Source organism: Candida jiufengensis, assembly GCF_024610255.1.
Source record: "Candida jiufengensis strain CBS 10846 chromosome Unknown scaffold8, whole genome shotgun sequence".
In the NCBI taxonomy this organism is placed as follows: Eukaryota; Fungi; Ascomycota; class Pichiomycetes; order Serinales; family Debaryomycetaceae; genus Lodderomyces; species Lodderomyces jiufengensis.
In genome coordinates this window covers 49,292-71,429 of record NW_026261555.1, presented here as the reverse complement: position 1 = coordinate 71,429, position 22,138 = coordinate 49,292, and the positions used below count along the sequence as shown (strand labels likewise).

General features: G+C 27.9%; 8 protein-coding genes across 8 annotated transcripts; 4 read left to right on the top strand and 4 right to left on the bottom strand. All coding sequences in view use genetic code 12, as the record gives it.

Moving 5' to 3' along the window:
* Positions 1–57: 57 nt before the first annotated feature.
* DNA2 (bifunctional ATP-dependent DNA helicase/ssDNA endodeoxyribonuclease) lies at positions 58–4,305 on the bottom strand (the record flags this gene model as incomplete). Its single annotated transcript, XM_051764050.1, has 1 exon — positions 58–4,305. The coding sequence occupies one exon, from the start codon at positions 4,303–4,305 to the stop codon at positions 58–60; it is 4,248 nt and encodes a 1,415-aa protein (XP_051622337.1).
* Positions 4,306–5,328: 1,023 nt separating this feature from the next.
* On the top strand, positions 5,329–6,888 carry NOP5 (RNA-processing protein; the record flags this gene model as incomplete). The annotated part of the gene is made up of 1 exon (XM_051764039.1): positions 5,329–6,888. The coding sequence occupies one exon, from the start codon at positions 5,329–5,331 to the stop codon at positions 6,886–6,888; it is 1,560 nt and encodes a 519-aa protein (XP_051622336.1).
* Positions 6,889–7,038: 150 nt separating this feature from the next.
* On the bottom strand, positions 7,039–9,381 carry KGF54_000344 (tetratricopeptide repeat protein; the record flags this gene model as incomplete). Its single annotated transcript, XM_051764028.1, has 1 exon — positions 7,039–9,381. The coding sequence occupies one exon, from the start codon at positions 9,379–9,381 to the stop codon at positions 7,039–7,041; it is 2,343 nt and encodes a 780-aa protein (XP_051622335.1).
* A 396-nt stretch (positions 9,382–9,777) lies between these two features.
* Positions 9,778–12,537, bottom strand: PKH3 (protein kinase; the record flags this gene model as incomplete). The annotated part of the gene is made up of 1 exon (XM_051764017.1): positions 9,778–12,537. The coding sequence occupies one exon, from the start codon at positions 12,535–12,537 to the stop codon at positions 9,778–9,780; it is 2,760 nt and encodes a 919-aa protein (XP_051622334.1).
* A 397-nt stretch (positions 12,538–12,934) lies between these two features.
* KGF54_000342 (metalloendopeptidase) lies at positions 12,935–15,238 on the top strand (the record flags this gene model as incomplete). The annotated part of the gene is made up of 1 exon (XM_051764006.1): positions 12,935–15,238. One exon carries the CDS (start codon positions 12,935–12,937, stop codon positions 15,236–15,238), a length of 2,304 nt encoding a protein of 767 aa, XP_051622333.1.
* Positions 15,239–17,275: 2,037 nt separating this feature from the next.
* On the top strand, positions 17,276–19,030 carry GNP1 (amino acid transporter; the record flags this gene model as incomplete). Its single annotated transcript, XM_051763995.1, has 1 exon — positions 17,276–19,030. The coding sequence occupies one exon, from the start codon at positions 17,276–17,278 to the stop codon at positions 19,028–19,030; it is 1,755 nt and encodes a 584-aa protein (XP_051622332.1).
* A 355-nt stretch (positions 19,031–19,385) lies between these two features.
* Positions 19,386–20,768, top strand: KGF54_000340 (putative serine--tRNA ligase; the record flags this gene model as incomplete). Its single annotated transcript, XM_051763984.1, has 1 exon — positions 19,386–20,768. The coding sequence occupies one exon, from the start codon at positions 19,386–19,388 to the stop codon at positions 20,766–20,768; it is 1,383 nt and encodes a 460-aa protein (XP_051622331.1).
* A 44-nt stretch (positions 20,769–20,812) lies between these two features.
* On the bottom strand, positions 20,813–21,844 carry KGF54_000339 (uncharacterized protein; the record flags this gene model as incomplete). The annotated part of the gene is made up of 1 exon (XM_051763972.1): positions 20,813–21,844. One exon carries the CDS (start codon positions 21,842–21,844, stop codon positions 20,813–20,815), a length of 1,032 nt encoding a protein of 343 aa, XP_051622330.1.
* Positions 21,845–22,138: the final 294 nt, after the last annotated feature.

Here is a 22,138-nt window from a genome sequence, read left to right as displayed (position 1 = left end):
TGTATATAGATTACATGAATTAACGACAAATCACAATAGATGAAGGTTTTGTATATTCTATTTACTGATATCGTCTAATATATTTTTAAGCATTGGATTTTGTCTCAAAATTCCTGAACCTTTTTGCGATTTTTTAATCGGTGAATTGTTTACTGATTGTGGTAAATCGTAAATTTCATCAGCATTTTGTGGAAGTGAATATAACCAGCTCTTCAGCTCCAAAAATTCAACAAAAGTATTTGTAATACTAGTTGAAGATAATGTTGACTTTGAACCAAGTATAATTAATTTCGATTTGGCTCTTGTAACTGCAACATTAAGTCTTCTCCATTCTTTTAATAAATCACCTGAATTTTGTTCTTCATTTGATCTTACTAATGAAATAATAATACATTGCTTATCTCTACCTTGGTATTGATCAGCAGTTAATATTTCAAGATCAGTTTTTGATGACAAGTTTCTTTTCAAAAGTTCTAATTGTGATCTATAAAATGACATAACACCAATTTGATCTTCATCTACTCCTGAAGAAACCAATGCTTTAACAATTTGATAAATTAATTTAGCTTCTACTGGATTTTGAACAGTTTCTCCAAAGACAGTTTCTCTTGCTGGCATATCATCATGATTCAAAAACAATACTTTTTTATTTTCATCAAATATCAAGTTGTCAATCCATTGATGTTTATTGGGTATATTTGATTGTAACAAATTTGTAATAAAAGTTGGATTGGGTATTTTTAAACTTTGTTTGGCTACTTCGTCTGATCCACATTTGAGTTTATTGTCATAAACCAAAACATTTGAAACTTGCATAATATCTTCACACATTCTATATTGATCGGTTAATTCACATAAAGCTTGCGGATTAGCCTCTGCCAATATTTTGAATAATGATTGTGAAAGACCAGTTTTAACTTCCGGATTAGGATGTAAAACCAAAGGTGGTAATTGATGATGATCTCCAACTAATACAAATTTTTTAGCCATACTAATAGGACCTAAATTTATCGGTAATGTAATTTGAGAAGCTTCATCAACAATACAATAATCAAATTCATTTCTTAAATTAAAACATGGATCTGCAACTCCTAAACATGTGGTTGCTATAACATTTGGTGATGAATACGTGTCAAGATATTGAGTTTGTGATTTTATCGGTTCTTTAAAATCTGGAATGAAATCATGTAATGATTTGTTGACTCGCAGTGGATGACCAATTCTCAAAATTCTAACATTCGGATCTTTGTACTTTTTGTCATTGAGTTTCAAAAGTATATTATCTACAGCTGAATTAGTATATGAAGTAAGTAAGACTGATTGACCATGTGAAACTATTGTTTTAATAATTTCAACTATTAATGTGGTTTTACCAGTACCTGGCATCCCCAATATTAATGCATAATCTTGAGCTGAAAATACTTTTTCCATTGCTGCTGATTGACAATCATTGAATTTGATATCACCTGTATATTCAAAATCTTGTTGTGAAAAATTTGGTGGACTTAAATTAACGATTAAATCTCTAAATCTAGGAGAAGAGCCAGTCAAAAACAAACTCAAAATGTTATATCGAGCTAAACCTAAACCATAAAACATTTCATCTCTATCAAGAATAAATCTTTTATTCCCATTTTCTTGAAATTTGAGTTTACCATGAATTAAACTCTCAATCATTTGATTATTAACTTTGTTGAAATTTTTGAGTTTTTGATCATGAGTAGTCAATCTCCTTTTGGTACTAATGACTATTTGCAGTCTTGAAATTGATTTTACAAACCCAGTTGTAACAGCAAAATGACCATCTTCATCACTAATTATAACTCTGTCATTATACGTAAATTTTGAAGATAAAAAATTAGAGTTTTTAAAGTCTTGATCTTTTGTGAATGTATATAAAAATTGTCTTGCATTCGTTTTTTCACTTTTAACATTTGCATAATAGAAAATCAGATTATCATCATCACTTGATTCAATTATTTTCAAATTGTTGAAACATTTTCCTCTTTCTTGACGTGTATGAGATGGAACTGTCCACAATTGCTTTATAGCTTTTCCCATAAGTTCTTCTTCTTTTGCTATAAGATAATCCCAATACTTGAAAAATTGTTTGAAATTTGGATCAGATAATCCCAAAGTCAACATAGTATAATCATCTTCTTTTAATCCTGAATTTTCTGCTGTTCCATCTTCAACTAAATGATTTAAAGTCATACAACCGGCTAAAACATCACATCTTTCACAATCTGATCTTCTAATTATTTCCGGTAACGTTAATCCTGATTTAAAATGTTCCGATACTCGATTTCTCAAATTGATCAACGATCTCACATCAGATATTCTTATGTTACATTTTTTGGTGATTTCTTCTTTTGTATAAACTAAAATAAATGAGTTAATGTCCATATCATATCGATCTTTGAATAGCAAAGCATATAAAGAAGCTTGAGCACTATGATTGATGTATTCTTTACCAGTTTTAATCTCCATTGGGAAAAGATAATTACCTCTTATTTTCTGATTTTTTAACGCTGCTATAATTGTTGCATCAATTTTACCTTTCAAACCAAAAACCGGTGATCTTATTTCTTCTTCAATATCTAGTATATCTTGAACCCCAAAACCTATTTTGTTACCTTCCAACCAGTCTTCAATCATTGTATTTGCATTTGGTACTTTTTTATAATATTTGGTGAACCATGTATTTAAATACGCAAAATGTTTTGTAGCTTCATCCTTTACGTCGCCAATAGTTTTATCAATACTGTATAAATTGACTAAATATTGATCTACTATGTTATCGAAAACTTCATTCATGAATTCTAGAGTCCAAGTTTCCGTTATCATGCATTCCTGGAAAATTAAATGAACAATTTCTCCAACAATTAAAGGAATGCTGGTTGAACCTGGAAATTTATATCTTGAAGTTATCACACTTTTTCTAGGACAAGATATTTGTTGTGCTATAGTAGTTGCTGAAAGTATAATGTCTGGATTCCAAATAAGTAAATTGTGGGTGTCATCGATCAAATTCGGATTTTGATGATCGGTGATGATGATGTTTATTATGTCATTTGGTTGATAATTTAATTCACAATATTCACCTCTGACTATTAATTTTGATTCTTCACCATTAAAAGTTTGAACAACAAAAATCATTTGCTTTTTGGACTTTAAATATACTTGTTCAGTAAATGATTTTATTTTGTATCTTCTAAGCATTGATCTATCATATGCAAGTGGACCAAATTCTTCTTCTTTCAAAGTAAATGCAGGTCTCTCAGAATCATTTTTGTTTAAATTATTTTCACTTTTAAATGATTTGGTAAAAATCTGTTGCTTTGTCTTTTTTATATTTAATAGATTTATAATTTCTGGGTCAATGTCATCTGAAAATGGGTCTTCCGATAAATCATTTGGCTCGGAATTTAGTATTTGTGGTTGGCTCGATTCAATATTTACTTCCTTCTTTTGTGATTGTAAATTAATTACTTCATCATCATCTGAAAAGGGATCTATTGATTGAATTGAATCATTATAAACTTTGGCAGTAGGGGACAGATGTAGTATTGTTTGATTGATTCCTTTTGCTTTTTGTACAGACTCTTCAGATAAATTCTCATCATCTTCGCCACCAAGTTTATTAATCCAATTATTTAATTTTCCTTGAAATGATCCAGAAATTTGTCGTAGACTCCCGCCTTCGCTTGATTTGGTTCTTTTGAGAGTTGATGGACCAGCATTTGTTTTAGTTCCAAGATCTGATCGACTTTTAACAAGTCGTGGTGAAATCATATAAACATTGTTGAAATCTGTTCCATATTTTGATAATAATTCATTAGAAGAATCATCTTGCAAACTTGATTTCAGTTGTGCGATGTTTTTTAGAGGTGATGAAGAATTTTGAACATAGTTCTTGTTCTTAATAACGCGTAATTCATTGAGTTGAGATTTTTGACTATCTTTTGATTCAGGACTTTCTTTCCATCTTATACCATCAAAACTATCATCAGAATTATCAGTGACAACTTGAATATGTTTTCTTCTTTTGGTTTTGCGCTTGGGACTTGATTTTTTAATTTCAAATATGGGTTGGGGATAAGATTTTAAAGTATTTATATCAACTGGTTTGATTATATCTTCATTTTTGGACTTATTCAGTGATATTGTTGTTGTAGAAGTTAATTTATCAATTGGGAAAAAAAATTGCTTTTTTGGTCTTTTTAAAGGCATTATTAATTCAGGGTTTGTTGAACGTAATGTATTATATTCATTTATATTTTCATTATCTTTTCTTATTGACATAAATTGGTGATAAAGTTATAGTTATGATTGAATATAAAAGAAATGATATTTACTGTTTACTTTTTATATTAGAGTACCATACTTAAAGCGTGTAACGCGTCATATATAAGAATTATTACTATATGTTTTAATTATTATTGTAATATTGCTAAGACTCATACAAAATTTGACCACATTAATTTAAGCCATATTTCAATTACAGCTCTTCGTTAAGTAAAGTTCAACTCTAGGACTCAGTTCGAATAGATATACAAATATTATAGTATCATTTCTTTATTAAGTTCACCGGTACTTACTGTTTAAAAAAAGGTTGCAAAAATTTGGTAGCTCAATTCAAATATAATTTAAAACATCACAAGACTTGTCTAACAAAACTATACTAGAGCTGATTACAATCTCAGACTATAAAATAGTATAAATTAATCAAATAGAATGCTGCAATTGAGTTTGAAGACCTGTTATACTTCTTAATTATTCTTAGCAATTCATACCCTTAATAATCGTTTATAAGTTCGAACAAAGTCAACTTCACAAATATGTATTTAGTTGATCAGTTGGTAAACTATTTTATGGTTGCAATCATTCTATCAGTAGCTACTGAATATATTTTAATATACTCATACAACAAGTACAACTAAGTATTAACTTCTGAGTAGATGTAGTTTTTTTAATAGAATATGGAGAGTGAGAAAAAAACTATTACTAAAAAATTTAATTAACTTTAGAAACAAAAATTTCTCATCTCATTTTCAAAATTTTCAGATCTAATTATTGCAAAGAATTAGAATCTTAATTTATATTATTCTAATCAACCAACGAACCAACATATATACCAACCCCATCATCATATTTAGCGAAAGTTTACTTGTCCGTTTTATCAACTTAAATTTATTAAAGACTAATTCATAGATTTATTCAAAAAACTTGTTGAAGCAATAATTTTTCAGTTTTGTCGAATAATTATATCATCATTTATTAATTCATTCACAACTACATTCGTACAAATAATCACGATAATATAAAATGGCTTACGTTTTAACAGAAACAGCAGCAGGGTATGCACTTTTAAAAGCATCAGATAAAAAAATTCATAAATCTTCATCATTAATTGAGGATTTAAATTCATTAGAAAAAGTAACTGATCAATTCAAAATTCATAGATTTGAAAAATTTCAAAGTGCAGCAAATGCATTAGAAGAAGCAAATTCTATAATGGAAGGTAAAGTATCAGATTCATTGAAGAAATTATTGGAAGATTCCAAGACTGACAAAAAATCTACATTGATTGTATCAGAAACTAAATTAGGTAATGCTATAAATAAATTGGGATTAAATTTTCAAGTTATATCTGATGCTGCTTCATTAGATTTACATAGAGCTATAAAAGAATTTTTACCTGAATTATTACCAGGATTAGATAATTCATCATTAAATCAAATGTCCTTGGGATTAGCTCATTCTATTGGACGTCATAAATTAAAATTTTCAGCTGATAAAGTTGATACAATGATTATTCAAGCTATTGCATTATTAGATGATTTAGATAAAGAATTGAATACTTATGCAATGAGATGTAAAGAATGGTATGGATGGCATTTTCCTGAATTAGCTAAAATTGTTGTTGATTCAGTTGCATATGCAAGGATTATATTAACAATGGGTATAAGATCAAATGCTTCAGAAATTGAATTATCAGAAATTTTACCAGAAGAAATTGAAGAACAAGTTAAAACTGCTGCTGAAGTTTCAATGGGTACAGAAATTACTGAAAATGATTTAGATAATATTAAAGCATTAGCTGAACAAATTGTTGATTTAGCTGCTTATAGAGAACAATTATCAAATTATTTAAGTTCAAGAATGAAAGCTATTGCTCCAAATTTAACTACAATGGTTGGTGATTTAGTTGGTGCAAGATTTATTGCTCATGCTGGTTCATTGATTTCTTTAGCAAAAGCTCCTGCTTCAACTATACAAATTTTGGGAGCTGAAAAAGCTTTGTTCAGAGCTTTGAAAACAAAACATGATACTCCAAAATATGGTATCATTTATCATGCATCTATAGTTGGTCAAGCAACTGGTAAAAATAAAGGAAGAATTGCAAGAGTATTAGCTGCAAAAGCAGCTTTATCAGTAAGATATGATTGTTTTGATGAAGAAAGAGATGATTCAGATGATTTTGGATTAGAAAATAGATCAAAAGTTGAAAATAGATTAAGTCAATTAGAAGGTAGAGATATGAGAACAACATCAAAAGTCAGTAGACAACAACCAAAAATAGATATAACGGAAGCAAGAGCTTATAATGTTGATGCTGATGCTCCAATCACAAACAATAATGTTGCTGATTCAGATGATGAAGAATCAGAAACTGAAGAAGTTGAAGAAAAAGTAGAAATTAAATCAAAAGATAAAAAAGATAAAAAGAGTAAGAAAGATAAGAAAGATAAAAAGGATAAAAAAGACAAGAAAGATAAAAAAGATAAAAAGGAAAAGAAAAGAAAAAGAGATGATGATGATGAAGTGAGTGAAGAAAAATCAAAGAAGAAAGATAAGAAATCAAAAAAATCAAAAAAGGATTAAAACTAGAAAAGGGATTTTTATAGTACGGTGTTTATGAGGTTTGTATATTATTAATAAAAGAAATTATTACTAAAGAAAAGAGATGGGAATGTAGTAAAAATATTATTAAACTAGAAAAGAAGACATTTTTATTATTTTAACTCTATCCACTTAATCCAAATCTAAATCTTGATCTTGATCTGATTGAGTTTGATTATTAGTTTGCTCAGTGTTTGCATTTGTGGATGAAGAAGTATTTGGATTATTGGTAGTGGAGTTATTAGGTTGAGTATTTGAAGGTTGTTGATTTGAATTTGTTGCTTCGGAATGAACTTGACTTTGAACATGAGTTTGAAACAGAGTCGAACCATTTCTTGGGTTTTGGTTTTGATTTAGATTTTGATTTTGATTTTGATCTTGATTTTCAAAATGATTTCGAACTGAATCTCTGACTATTGCTGTAACATCTACTCCATTAACGAAAACATTACTACCTGATGTTCCACCTGTACCAACTCCCATACTTTGTAATGTGTTTGAAATAGAAGGACCAAATACATTACCTAAACCTTGAACTATAGCATCCGATATGCTTCTAAAATCAGGAGGAACATTTGATTGATTTTGGTTTTGATTTAGATTTGGAGTTTCATTTGTGTTCGTGGTTTCATTTGTAGTGGTATTGGTATTAGTATTGGGGTTGGTATTTTGACTTTGATTTGTGTTTTGATTTTGTTGTTGTTGTTGTTGCTGCTGTTGTTGTTGTTCTGATTGTTGTTGTTGCTGTGGTCGAGTAAATGCTCCCAAAAGCTCACTTACATTTTGACTTAGTCCCCCTAAACCTCTATTGTCACCTCTATTATTACTATTTTCAATACCTTCGTCATATTCATCAATAAAATCTGCGATATTACCAATTGGAAGTCCATCAACCGGATTTCCATCTGCATCAACAGCAGTTACCGAAAATCCATTGGTTCTTCTTGATCTTGGTCCATTATTATTGTTATTATTGGGAGGTCCAGATACTCCAGTAGTAGTTGTAGTTGCTCTAGGTGCATCATTATGAGGAATTGCATCTATTTGAGTAATTGTTGCAGTTTCCATTCCATTTCTAGCCAACATATTTTGACTAACTTCAGGTGTTAGGATATTTGGTCTATTAGCATTAGCTCTTTCTGAAAGATTTCTCAAAGTGGAATCTCTATAAACTGGCATATATGTAAAATAATCTCTATCACCTTCTGGACCAATTGCTCTTAAATGCGCTAAAGTTTTTCTTACTTCACTTACAATTTTTTTAATTTTAGCTTCTGGTACTTTTTGTTGATAAGCTCTTTTTTCAGTTAAAGCTATAGCAGCACTTAATCTTTCAACAAATTGTGGTAATATAGTCTTTTGTCTCAATTCTCTATATTCTTCAACGATTTTCTTATCTCTTGGGAATCTATAGGGAAGAATTTCACCAACAGCACATTTTAATGCAATTGAATAACATTCTAATGCCATTAAACCATTACCCATATATAAATGACAATAACCTAATTGAGTCCATGCAGGAGCGAATGCTTTATCAATAACTAACGCGGAATTTAAATCATCAATAGCTTCTGGAACACAATTAATTCCTATAAATGCAATTGCTCTATTAGTATAAATTTGAGAATCTTCTTCATAATTATACTTTGGTTCAATTGTCAATGCTTCAGTATAAACTTTTATAGCTTGACCAAATGATTGAAATGACATAAGATTATTTCCTATTTCTCTTAATTTATTAAATGTTTCAAAATTTGACTCATTTTTGGAATTTGAACTTGATATTATATATTTTAAAATAGTTGTAAATACAGTTTCAAAACATTCAAAAAATTTATTATATGGTATGTCCTCTGAATAATCATTTTTTAAATATTTACATGCAGATGTAAATAAAACTTCATTTTCCTCTTGGTTTGTTGATGATGATGAAAAAAGTGAAGATACTGATTCAAGATATTTTAAACAATATAAGCCTAAACTTTTATTTGAATCATTTTCAATAAACTTAAATTCAGGATATGTTTCTAATACTAAATATAATATATTTAATATTTTTGATGCAACTTGTTCACGATTATTTATAAAAACTTCTTCATCTTGATTAAATAATGCTCTTAATATTAAATCTTTAGTTTTAACTTTTGTATATCTAAATGGGGTAAGATTTCTTCCACATAATATATTTTCAATAGATTCAATTGATAAAGTTGAATTTTTATTATTCATATCAAATTTAGGTAAATATTTTGCTTCATCAAAATCAGTTCTATCTATAGTAGTCATAATAGATTGAGAAATAAAGTGAAATTCTGATTCAAGTTTATCATAATCTTGTTGATTTCTTGAATATAATGTTTTATCTTCTCCTTCGCTTAAATTCTTTACAATATTATCTATATATTGTTGAAATCCAATATTTAAAAATACTCTTAAAGAATAAGGATTTAGCTTTATATCTTCCAAATTTGACATGATTCTTCCATATATATATATTTGTGTTGATGTTGTATTGATTTGATATATATTGATTGATTGATCAAAAGAATTGGTGATTAATAAAAAATTGAATAATAATGTAATTTATATATTTTGTAATTTGTTTAATATTATAATAATATTTAATTTCTCTCTTAATAAAATGTTTCAAATTTGATTAACAATAGAAAATTTGAATTATAATAAATTTTGAAACTATTTTATTACATGAATTGTAGTATGTATAAATAGAAGAGTAAAGAGCTTGTCATATGTTAGTACGATTCACAAATTATTACAGTCTTTGATTTGATATGACAGGACTTGAAATGATTTATGTATAATAATATTTGTATATAAATTAGATATAAATCAAAATTTAAGAAAAAGGGTCTATTTATTAATATTAACGGCGGCAGCTGCTGCAGCTGCAAAATGATTTGGTTGATTAATTTTAGGCGACAGTAATGATTTAGTTGATCTACTATCATTCAGTTTTCTTTTGGATAATCTTCTTGATTTACTATTATTTGTTGTAGTTGAATTTGTTGATGGAGATTTAGATCGTGTTGTAGTAGGTTTTGATTGTTGGGTAGTAGTAGCAGAAGAAGACGTATCACGAGCAATTAATAAACAATCAATCCATCCATGATCTGATCCAATTGATACTTCTTTATTTGTTTTATCATTTACTTTGATGACTTGTGGTAATTTTTTTCTTACATCATTTGAAATTTGTTCAAGAAATACTAAATCTCCACCATCTTTTACCAACTCTATGATTAAGTAACCTAATGAATTATCACTTGAATTATCCTCTTCTTCGTCATCGGTTTCAAATTCGTAATCATACATTAAACAATCAGCTCCTTTATTTGCTTTTAAATCAACCAACATTACTTCCAATGATGCTTCAACAAAAAATAATCTAGCCATATTAGTAATAATCGTTAACACTAATTTTTTATTTTGTTCCAATACCACTTTATTCCTTGAAATGATTTGCTCTAATATTGAATCATCTAAAATATCATATTGTATATTTAAATTTTGTTTTTTAAGATTAATCTTATATAATAAATCCATTTTTAAAATTTTTTCGTTTTGATTAAGTAATGAAGTAATATCTCGAAAATTTATTATGCTTTGTTTTTGCTTTGATTTTGGTTGAGTAGTTTTTATTAAATAAGAAGAATCTGTTCTGGAGGGTGCTTGAGGTAATCCAGATGCTGATGAAGTTTTTTGTTTTTGACGTTGACTAGCGAAAGCGGCTGCTGCTGCTGCATTTGAAGCAACAGACTCAGATTGTTGTTCAGATTGTTCAACTTTTGACCCTTGTAGTGACCCTTGTGGTGATTTACTTTTTCTGGTAGGTTTGGAGAAAGTTGGAGATGGTTGATATTGTTGTGATTTTTGTGTTACTAATGGAGGTTTAGACGTTGATGATGAGGGCTGTGATTGAACATTTTGAAATTGACCATTATCAGGAGGTTGAGATGGAGATGATATTGGTTGCATATTTTGAAATGCAGTGTTGTTTCTAATATTAGTTGGCTCAGAGGGATTGTTGTATATTGATTGTTTTTGTTGTATGGATATTTGGCTTTGAGGTTCCACGACTCTATAATTGTTATAGTTATAGTTATTATTATTGTTTTTGTTAATTTGATTGTTATTGCTATTGTTGACTTGATTGTTGAATTGTTGTTGCTGGAGTGGTGATTGTGGTATCTGTTGTTGCATTTGTTGTGGTTGTTGCTGAAATGATGGTGGTTGTTGTGAATTTTGTACCGAGCGTTGTATAGTTTGTCTTTGCATTGGCAGTGTATTAGGTTGGAAATTATTATTCAACATATTTGAATCCTTGATCTTTGTTGGTGAATTATTTTTTCTTAATATTGTTGCGGGTTTATATGACTTTTTGGCAGAAACAGTAGGTAAAAATCCAAAATCTGAACCTTGAATTTGATTTTGTAATTGTTGATACGAATTAGATTTATTCATATTTCTATTCGATCCATTTTTGAAAGTAACAGGAGCATGTTGTATTGAACCATCGGAGTCAAAACTTTCAAATTTGGGTACTTTCCTATTCCAAATAAAACGTTCATCTCTCCAATCAACATCATGGAACCAATTTGAGGACATCATTTCAGGAATAGTTAATCTTTGTGTAGGTTCTGATACCAATATTTTGTCTATCAATGCAATCACGTCATTGGGTAATGGTTTTGGTGATATATATGTATAATCAACATCTATAATTTTTTGAAAAGTAAGATATTCAGTATTGCCCTTAAATGGAGGTGATCCGTTGAAAAATTGATATAATATACACCCAATTGCCCAAATATCAGCTTCAAATCCACAAATGTTTTCTTTTAATAATTCTGGTGAAACATATTCAGCAGTTCCAACAAATGATCCTAATCTTTCCTTCATACTTGATCCATTGACTTCAACATCATTATTTCCATAAGAAGTATAATCAATTTTTTCACCATATTCATCATTTTCTCCCAATAATTTAGCTGCTCCAAAATCTGTAATTTTAATACTAAGATCATGACTTACCAAAATATTTTCTGGTTTTAAATCTCTATGAATAACTCCTTTCAGATGAATAAATTTAACAGCATCTAATATTTGACACATATAAAATTTTGACACCTGTTCAGATAGTGATCCAAATTTTCGTATAATTGATAATAATTCTCCATATTCGGCAAAATCCAATACAAAAAATAAACTTGATTCATCTTGAAAAGTATAATATAATTGAACAATACCTGGATGTTGTTGACCTAATCTATGAAGTGTTGTCTTTTCTATATTCACATACTTAATTTTATTTTCTTTTACTATATGCTTTTTGGATAATACTTTTATAGCATAGGTTTTGTTGTGTTGTTTGTCAATTGCTGAATAAACGGTTGAATATGATCCTTCACCAATTTTCGCTCCAAACTGATAGTCTCTAGCAGATTTACGCTTTAGGGCTGGTGATTGTTGATGCTGCTGCAGTAACAGTTGTGAGTTATTATTTGAATTCAGTATATATGATTGAGACAATTGTGATGTTACTTCATTAATTGTTCCATTTCTTGATGGATTTGTAGTTGTTGGTCTTGCAAAATTGGGTATGTTTGACATACTTATTCATTCATTTGGTAACTATTTAGCAATTTGATCTATAAGTTTATTAATTTATAAATTGTAAAAAGCAATTTGTTGTTAGGAATTGAAAAATGTTCAAAGAATTATATGAATATTGTTTCGTAATTAGTACGTGTTAGATCTTATTTTAATTGTTGTTAAACAGAAATATTGAAAATTCGTATTTTGTAATAATAATATTATTTTTATATTTTATTTTGTACCAATTTAGTTAGTACATCAGCTTAGTATACACAATATTTATCAAACTAATACAACAGGAAAGATTTCAATCACTTATTGTATATTGGTCATTCTTATTTTAAAAGCTTCTGGGCTCATTATAACTAATTATAAATGTATTGAGTGTCATATAAATTTTTGACAACAATAAATGAAGATATCAAGTAGATTACTACGATATGATTTAAAATCATTGATACCAACTAGAAATTTTCACAAATCTTCAAACTATAGAATTAATTATGAACCTAATCATTTAGTAAGAATATTTGACAACCAAGATTATTTCTATAAATTCACAAATGAAAATTCCAAGACTACAAAATCACCATTTTCATTCAATAAATCAGAAACTGGATTATTTAAAAATGAGTTATTATCAAAACCGCTGGGACTAATAGACTTTTCCAAAAAGTCCTTGGTTGAAGCTAAAAGTTTAGTAGAAGATATGAATGACAAGAATAAATCAACTCAAAATCAGCTAGATTATGTAAAAAAATTAGATCAATTATCAGATATACTATGTAGAGTGATTGATGTTGCAGAATTTATAAGAGTTGTTCATCCAAGTAACAAATGGATTAACGCAGCTCAACAAACTCATGAACTTGTATTTGAATATATGAATCAATTAAATACAAATGTTGATTTATATAAAAACCTAGTTGAACTTTTAAATTCAAAAGAGTTAAGTTCAAAATTGACTGATGAAGAAATTAAAGTTGGAGAATATTTGAAACAAGATTTTGAAAGATCAGGAATACATATGGATCCAAAAACTAGAGAAAATTTTGTTGCAATTACTCAAGAAATATCTTTATTGGGCTCAAGATTCAATAATGAGATAAGTAGTTTGGACTCGAATTGGTGTGAAATTACTGAAAATGAATTTAATAATATTGAACATCCATCTTTGAAACAAGAAATTTTACAATATCAATCAAAATATAATCATACTAAAAACCCTAATTCATATTATGTTCCATTAATTGCACATTTACCATATTCATTATTAACTAATTGTAAATCTGATGAATTAAGAAAAAAAATTTGGGTTGCATTACATAACTCATCAAAAGAACAAATTGAAATACTAAACAATTTTGTTTCATATCGAGCATTATTATCAAAAATGCTAGGTTATGAATCTTTTTCTCATTATCAATTAGAACACAAAATGGCCAAATCACCAGAAAACGTAATGGCATTTTTAACGAATTTACAAGAATCCTTAAAAAGTAAAATTGTTGGTGAAGAATTAAAAGCTTTAAATGGCGTTAAAGACGATAGAAAGATTGATTCGACCAGTGATGAAATTATTAATAATTTAAAACCATGGGATAGAGATTATTTATTGAATAAAATTCAATCTCAAAAACAACAAGATTCTGAATTACAAACTAAAATATCCGAATATTTTTCGGTGGGAACAGTTATTGCTGGTTTAAATCAATTATTTGAAAAATTATATAATGTAAATTTAGTACCTGAAGCAACACTACGTGGAGAAGTATGGGATAATGAAACTGTCAGAAAATTAAAAGTTATAGATCAAGAAAAAAATGAAATTTTGGGGTACTTGTATCTTGACTTTTGGTCACATAAAGTATTACCATCACATTTTACTATTGTTTGTTCAAGAAGATTGAATGAGTGGGAAAATATAGAGGAATACAATTCAAAAGTTCAGTTAGATAAAAATTATCAATTACCAGTAATATCATTAGTTTGTAATTTTAATCAACCCTTACAAAATAAACCAACTTTATTATCATTAGATCAAGTAGATACAATATTTCATGAAATGGGTCATGCAATGCATTCAATGATTGGTAGAACTGAATTACATAATTTATCAGGTACAAGATGTGCCACAGATTTTGTTGAAATACCATCAGTTCTAATGGAATCATTTAGTAAAGATTTAAGAGTATTAACTAAAATTGGTAAACATTATGAAACTGGAGAATTAATACCTTTAGAATTGTTACAAAAAGTTCATGACCATAGAAATATATTACAATCATGTGAAACTTTTATGCAAAGTAAAATGGCAACATTAGATCAAACTTTACATAATGAATTAATAGTTGAAAAATTAAGTAAGCAAGAAGAAATAAATTCAACTAAAATATATCATCAAGTTGAAAAAAATTTAAAAATTTTTGCCGATTTATATTCAACATGGCATGGAAAATTCCCTCACTTATTTTCATATGGAGCAGTTTATTATTCATATTTATTAGATAGAGCAATAGCTGAAAAATTATGGAATGCATTATTTTCTAAAGATCCATGGAATAAACAATCTGGTTTAAAATATAAAAATGATATTTTAAAATGGGGTGGTACAAAAGATCCATGGAAATGTTTAAGTGATGCTTTAGAAATTAAAGAATTAGCTAAAGGTGATTCAACATCTATGGAAATTATTGGTAAAAATTTAACTTTGTAAATAGACTTATAAATAAATATACTTGCATATAGTAAATAATAGAGATGTTGATAGATGAATAAATCTTTATGGAGTAATTCTAATAATATTTGAAACGGATCATTTATATATTTTTAAGTTCGGACTTTTTTATCAATACTAAATAGCCGTAAATATCTCGAATGCCATAACATTGATCCGAAATAGGGAAAAAATTATTGTTACATTTTTAATAATTTTTAAAAAGGGCATTTACTCTTCTAATTTATTTTTAGCGGCATAACAAAATTTGAAAAATATTTCAAATATGTAACACAAAATTGAAAAAAAAAAATATGTCAAAAATGCCATAAATTTAAAAAGAAATTATTTTTACTACTGAGTACTATTTATAAAAGACATCATCAAAGAATAAAAAGTTTTTTTGTATTCTTTTCAAAGAATTGCCATTAAAATTATTTCAAGTATTATTTGCCGTAATAATTTTAACTGAATGTAAATTATACCGATTATGATGCTTATTTGTAAATGCAGAATGGAATTCGTGTTGGCTTAAATTCATTGAGGAGAAGAGTGGTGAAGTTAGACTGTACTTTGAAGATAAGCAAATTAATCAAACACTATTGAGCAAGAATTACAAGTGCATAGTTGTACGTATTGAATTTCAATCAATAACTCGGTAACTTTACCAATCAATAAAAATTGGTGTAATTGATTATTGTTTCCTAATACTTACATGGTTTACTATAAGTGCATTCGTACTTTATTTTGAATAAAAGCAATGTAAATCGAAAATTATTTTCTTTTTTTATATAATCTCGCATAATATTTATTACTGAGTCTGTTATCTATAGATTCAACGAATGAACAATAAATAATTAAAGATTTGATAGTCACTAGACTTGATCTGATCATAACCTTCAATAACCATCTCTAGCTTTAGAGTTAACATTAAACGAAAAAAAAAAAAGAAAATTATTTGAAACATTAGACCAAGAAAAAAAAACTTTATTTCTAAAACTATCAGATTTTTAAATTTAAGGAACAAATTGATTTATGAATAACATTATAATCATTAATCTGACTAAAATGAAACATAATAATCAGACGATAAGGAATTAATACAATTGAAGGTAAAACAATTACACCTTTAAATTAATCTTATCTATTTATATTGTATTATATTTTTGTAAATTTAAATTGCTGCAAATTTGTTGTAATGACCCAAATAATAGGAATCTTTGTGTTCAAAATTATTATACCGAGCGAATTTTGAATTCTTAAAACCCCCGACTTTGAATAACAGATTTTAGGTAACTAATTTAATAAGTCATGTAATCATTAATAGTTTTTACTTCTCAAATATAAACCCGAATCAAAATGGTAATAGAAAGAGAAAAATATTTTTCTTTTTAAGTTTCAAAAATTTAAAAAAAAAAAGAAATATGAAAAAATTTTAAATAATAATTAATGTAAGATTACTAAAAATAATTTTGCAATCATTAAATTTAATGGGTTATTGTAATATTTTTTTTTTTGCATTTTTCATTACTCACAACAATATTAAATATGAATAGAATTAAATTTTATAATTAGATCTTTGATTTGTAAATGATAACTAAATAATTGATTTATTGTAACTTTTGTAATCATTTATTTATATTTATAAACTTCATTTTTATCTTTTTTTTTCTTTTTCCAATACAAATTAATATCATAATTATTTCTTAATTCAATTAATTAGAAGTATTCACCAAAGAAACTTTCTTGTTCTAAACTAAAATAAGATCAACTCCACTCAATTCAGATCTAAAATCATTAATTACATCATTTTTATTAGTACTTATCAATAGCTTGGGCTTTATATAATCATTAATTTATTTTACATTTACATTATTTTTCAAGATTCGTAGTTATAAAGTCACAAGAATTTAATTGAAAGTCAAGAGTTTAAAGAATTAATTATATACAAATCTTTATATATTTATCATTCATTGTTTACCAATTTAGATTTTCTAATAGCATTCAATATCTTTCAAATAATTTTATTTTCTAATCATGGTTTTTACAAAAGAAAAAGAAAAATCATCAACCGCTTCACCAGAAGTTAAACCAGAAGATTTTGGAAGTTTTAATGATTCAGATACTTCTCCATATATTGCATCTGATGATTCTTCTGATATTGGATCAAAATCTAAATTTGCAAGATTTACTGATTCATTTCGTAGAAATAAAGTTGATGAATCTGAAAAACATTTAGTTGGTAAACAATTGGAAAAGGGTATAAGTCAAAGGCATTTAATGCTAATGGCTTTAGTTACTGGTATTGGTACTGGTTTATTAGTTGGTACTGGTTCAGTTTTACATAAAAGTGGTCCATTATTTTTAATTGTTGGTTTTGCAATTGTTGGTACTTATTTATATCCAACTTTACAAGCAGCTGGAGAAATGGCTGTAAATTATAGTGAATTATCTGGTGGTTATAATAATTATCCAAGAAGATTTATTGATGATTCAGTTGCATTTGCTATAACTTGGAATTATTGTATACAATGGTTATCTGTTATTTCAATTGAATTAGTTACTGCAGCAATGACTATAAGTTATTGGAACACAAGTGTTAATGCAGATGTTTGGGTTACCATATTTTATATTGTAATTGTGGTTATTAATTTTATAGGTTCATCTGGATATGGTGAAGCTGAATTTATTATTGGAACTTGTAAAGTTATGATGATTACAGGATTTATTTTAATGGGTATTATAGTTAATGTTGGAGGTGGTCCAACTGGGGAGTATATTGGTGGAAGATATTGGCATGATCCTGGTTATTATACAAATTTTAAAGGTTTATGTTCAGTATTTGTAACTGGATCATTTGCTTTAGGACAATCTGAATTTGTAGCTTTAAGTGCTAGTGAACAACCAAATCCAAGAAAAGCTATTCCAATTGCAACAAAATTAGTTCTTTATCGTATTATTGTTTTAATGATTGCAAGTTTAACTATTGTTGGTCTTTTAGTTCCTTATACATCAGATAGATTAATGGGATCAGGTGGAGGTGGTTCTCATGCTTCTCCTTTTGTTTTAGCTGCTGCGTTACATGGTGTTAAAGCTGTTCCATCAATTATTAATGCTGTTATTTTAATGTCTGTTACTTCAGTTGCTTCATCTGCTTTATATTCTTCTTCAAGAACTTTACAATCATTAGCTGAACAAGGATTTGCTCCATCATGGTTTAATTATATTGATAGACGTGGTAGACCATTCCGTGCATTAGTTGTTTGTTCAATCATTGGATTATTCTCATTCATTGCAGCTTATGATAAACAAGAAACTGTTTTCAATTGGTTATTGGCTATTTCAGGTTTATCACAAATTTTCACTTGGAGCGGTATTTGTATATCTCATGTTAGATTTAGAGCTGCATTAAAATATAATCATATTTCAACTGATGCATTAGGTTATAAATCTAAAACTGGTGTAATTGGATCATATTATGCTATAGTATGGTATGGTTTAGTATTAATTGCACAATTTTGGATTGCATTATATCCAAAGGGAGAAGGTAAACCAAATGCTGAAGCATTTTTCCAAAATTATTTAGGAGCAATTGTTTTGATTTTATTTTATGTTTGTCATAAATTATATACAAGAAATTGGAGATTATATATTCCATTAAGTGAAATTGATATTAATTTAGATCGTACTATATTTGATGAAGAAATTTTAAATATTGAAAAACAAGAAGAAAAAGAAAAATGGAAAAGAAGTCCATGGTGGAAGAAAATCCTTAAATTCATGTTTTATTAAATTGATGAAATTGGAAATGGTTCTTACTTGATGAATTGAACAATAATTATTGCATAATTTTTATAATGATTGGAATGTTGATGATGGAAATGACTTTGAACATATTTTTTTTTTTACTTGGTTAAATTTGTATATTAGTTTGTATAGTATTATTTATTTCAAATTTATTATAAATATTTATTAATGGGTTTTGGAGAAATAAATATTGAATTGTAGAGTGGTTGTATTTATTCTTGTCTTATAGCTAACTGGTGCGTTAATTTGTAGGTTATTACTTTTGCAACATACTTTTTCAGGTTGCACTAAATATGGGCCCTGATAAAAATACAAAGAATCTATACAGAATTCTCAATCAATGCTCAAGACGAAAAGCAAACTACTACTAAGATATGCTAGTACAGGTACCAAAAACTCATCTACATTACTAAGAGCTCAATTAGATCTCAATAATATAACAACCAGATCAGAAGAGTATAAATCATCGATCAAAAGAAGACAATTACCAAATTCATTAATTCAAGATATTGATTTTATTACTAAAAATCGACCTATACTATCTCAAACCTATACCAAAATTAACACATTAAAGAGGGAAAGAAATGAACTAGCTGATAAAATTAAAAACAAAGATGAGAATTCCGAAGTGCTAAAGAATAGACTTAAAGACATCAAAAATGAAATGAAACCTATGGAAAAATTTGTAAAAGAATTGCAAGAGGAGTTGTACAGTAAAGCTGAAGCTCTACCTAATTTACTTGATGACTCTGTACCTCAATCAGAAACTCAAGAAGAGCTAGTGGCCTATATAAATACATCTCCTGAAGAAGCGTCATCTTTCAATAAAAGCGACTCTAAGAGAGATCATAAATCAATTGGTGAAAGATTTGGAATAGTTGATTTTACAACCGCATCAAGAATTGCTGGATCATCATGGTATTATTTAATAGGTGACGGTGCATTGTTGGAGCAAGCTTTGATCCAATATGGCTTAAGTAAAGCACGTTCAATTGGATATAAAATGATAACACCACCCTCAATCGTCAAATCTGAAATAATAAATGCATGTGGATTTAAACCTAATGATCAAAATAACGAGAAACAAATTTATCAGATTGAAAATGAACCAAGAGCATTAACAGGTACTGCAGAAATTCCATTGGGTGCATATCATTCATCAACTATTTTTTCATCTAATACAAAATTTCCATTAAAATATATTGGTATTTCTAGAGCATATAGAGCAGAAGCAGGAGCAAGTGGGAAAGATACCAAAGGATTATATAGAGTTCACGAATTCACTAAACTTGAATTATTTCATTTTACCACTATGGAAAAATCAAAAGAAGAACTTGAAGAAATTAAAGATTTTCAATTACAAATAATCAAAGAATTAGGATTAAAAGCTCGATTATTAAATATGCCAACTTCCGATCTAGGCTCACCAGCTATGAAGAAATATGATATTGAAGCTTGGATGCCAGGTAGAGGATCATGGGGTGAGTTAACAAGTTCATCTAATTGTGGAGACTATCAATCAAGAAGGTTGGGGATAAGATACAATGTATCTGATGAAAAAATTGGTCATGTTGCTACACTAAATGGTACTTGTATGGCTATACCAAGAGTGATCGTTGCTATTATTGAACAATTTTATGATCCAGAGTTGGATATTATCAAAATTCCTGAAGTGCTTAGACCATACATGGATGGTAAAGATGTAATTACAAAGAACACATAGAATTTTGTAGATAGATTGTATATATATATTAAAAAAATTTGTCATTATAGTTCATTATCATCATTATTATTATTTTCATCATCTGAATTATTTGAAAATTTTATGGGAGTACTCACTATTCTTTGTTTTTCATAAACCATTATATTTTTTTCATCAATCATTTGTAGATTAGTCTTGTGGAATTTTTTGAGGTTATCAATTTGTGTTATTGGAATGGTTGATAATTGTGTTTGTTTCACTTGATTCGATAATGTTTCAAATTTTTGTTGTAAATTCACGAATTGATTGAATTTTTCATTATATCTGATTGTGAGGAGGTTGTATTTTTGTTCTAATGTGTCGATTTTATGTTGTAATTCTAATGCTTCTTGTTGTTTGAGAATTGAGTTTAATTTATTGTCAAAGTTCATCAGTAGTGTCTCAAGTAGTTGTTCTATGTTTTTTGTAGAGTTCTCCAAACCTATAGTTCGATTTAATTTGGTTACTTGATCGACTAAATCGTCAAGCCTGTGATCCTTATCTTTTGAAATATTATTAAGTTCATTCTGTAGATGGGTTGAGGTCTTATGTTCGTTATCTTTGATATAATTATATAGTTTTTCAACTTCCATCTTTGTTTCCATGTCGTTGAATTCCCTTTCTTCTAGAAACAGGTGTATTTCATCTTTAATTTTGATTAGATCTGAGTCTTTGATTCCATTATGGCTAGATTTGATTTCTTCTAAAGCTTTAATAATCAAACTCATATCAGATTTTGTTGCATTTCCTTCAGTGATAACTTCGTTTGAATATTCAACAATATTCTTTAGTAACTTGTTCAAATTTTCATTATTACTTTTGGATCTGACGTATAATTGTTCTAGGTCTACATTTGTCTGAGCAGTTGAAGTTTCTACCCGAAATAATTGCTGCTGAATTTCTGAATTCGTCTCATGGATTAATTGAAAATGTTGGTCTATATTTCCACTACTTGATGGTTTTTTGATTTCTTGTGTTGTGTTGGTATGTATCAGCTTTAAAGGTAAGTTTGACACGTCTGAGGTATCATTTGATGGATCAATGTTCTCTTTATTCATTGATTTGTGTGGTTTAGTGCTATTGTACTTTATTAGTCCCTGTTTATGTTTACATTTTTTTGTTCGTATGTTTTGATATTTGATTTTGTGTTAAATTTTAGCTGGACTTTCAAAAAGCGCAGAGATTTGGTATAACGCGCTTTGCAAACTATGTGTGTACGGATTTATTTCTGTCGGGAACATTCAAAGACAGGAAACGCTCTATTTTGTAATAGTTTAGATCTTCTCGTGCCTTTAGATATTCATTGTTTGTTCTTTTGATATCTCAGTGCTTTTTTGAGCTTTAATTTGATG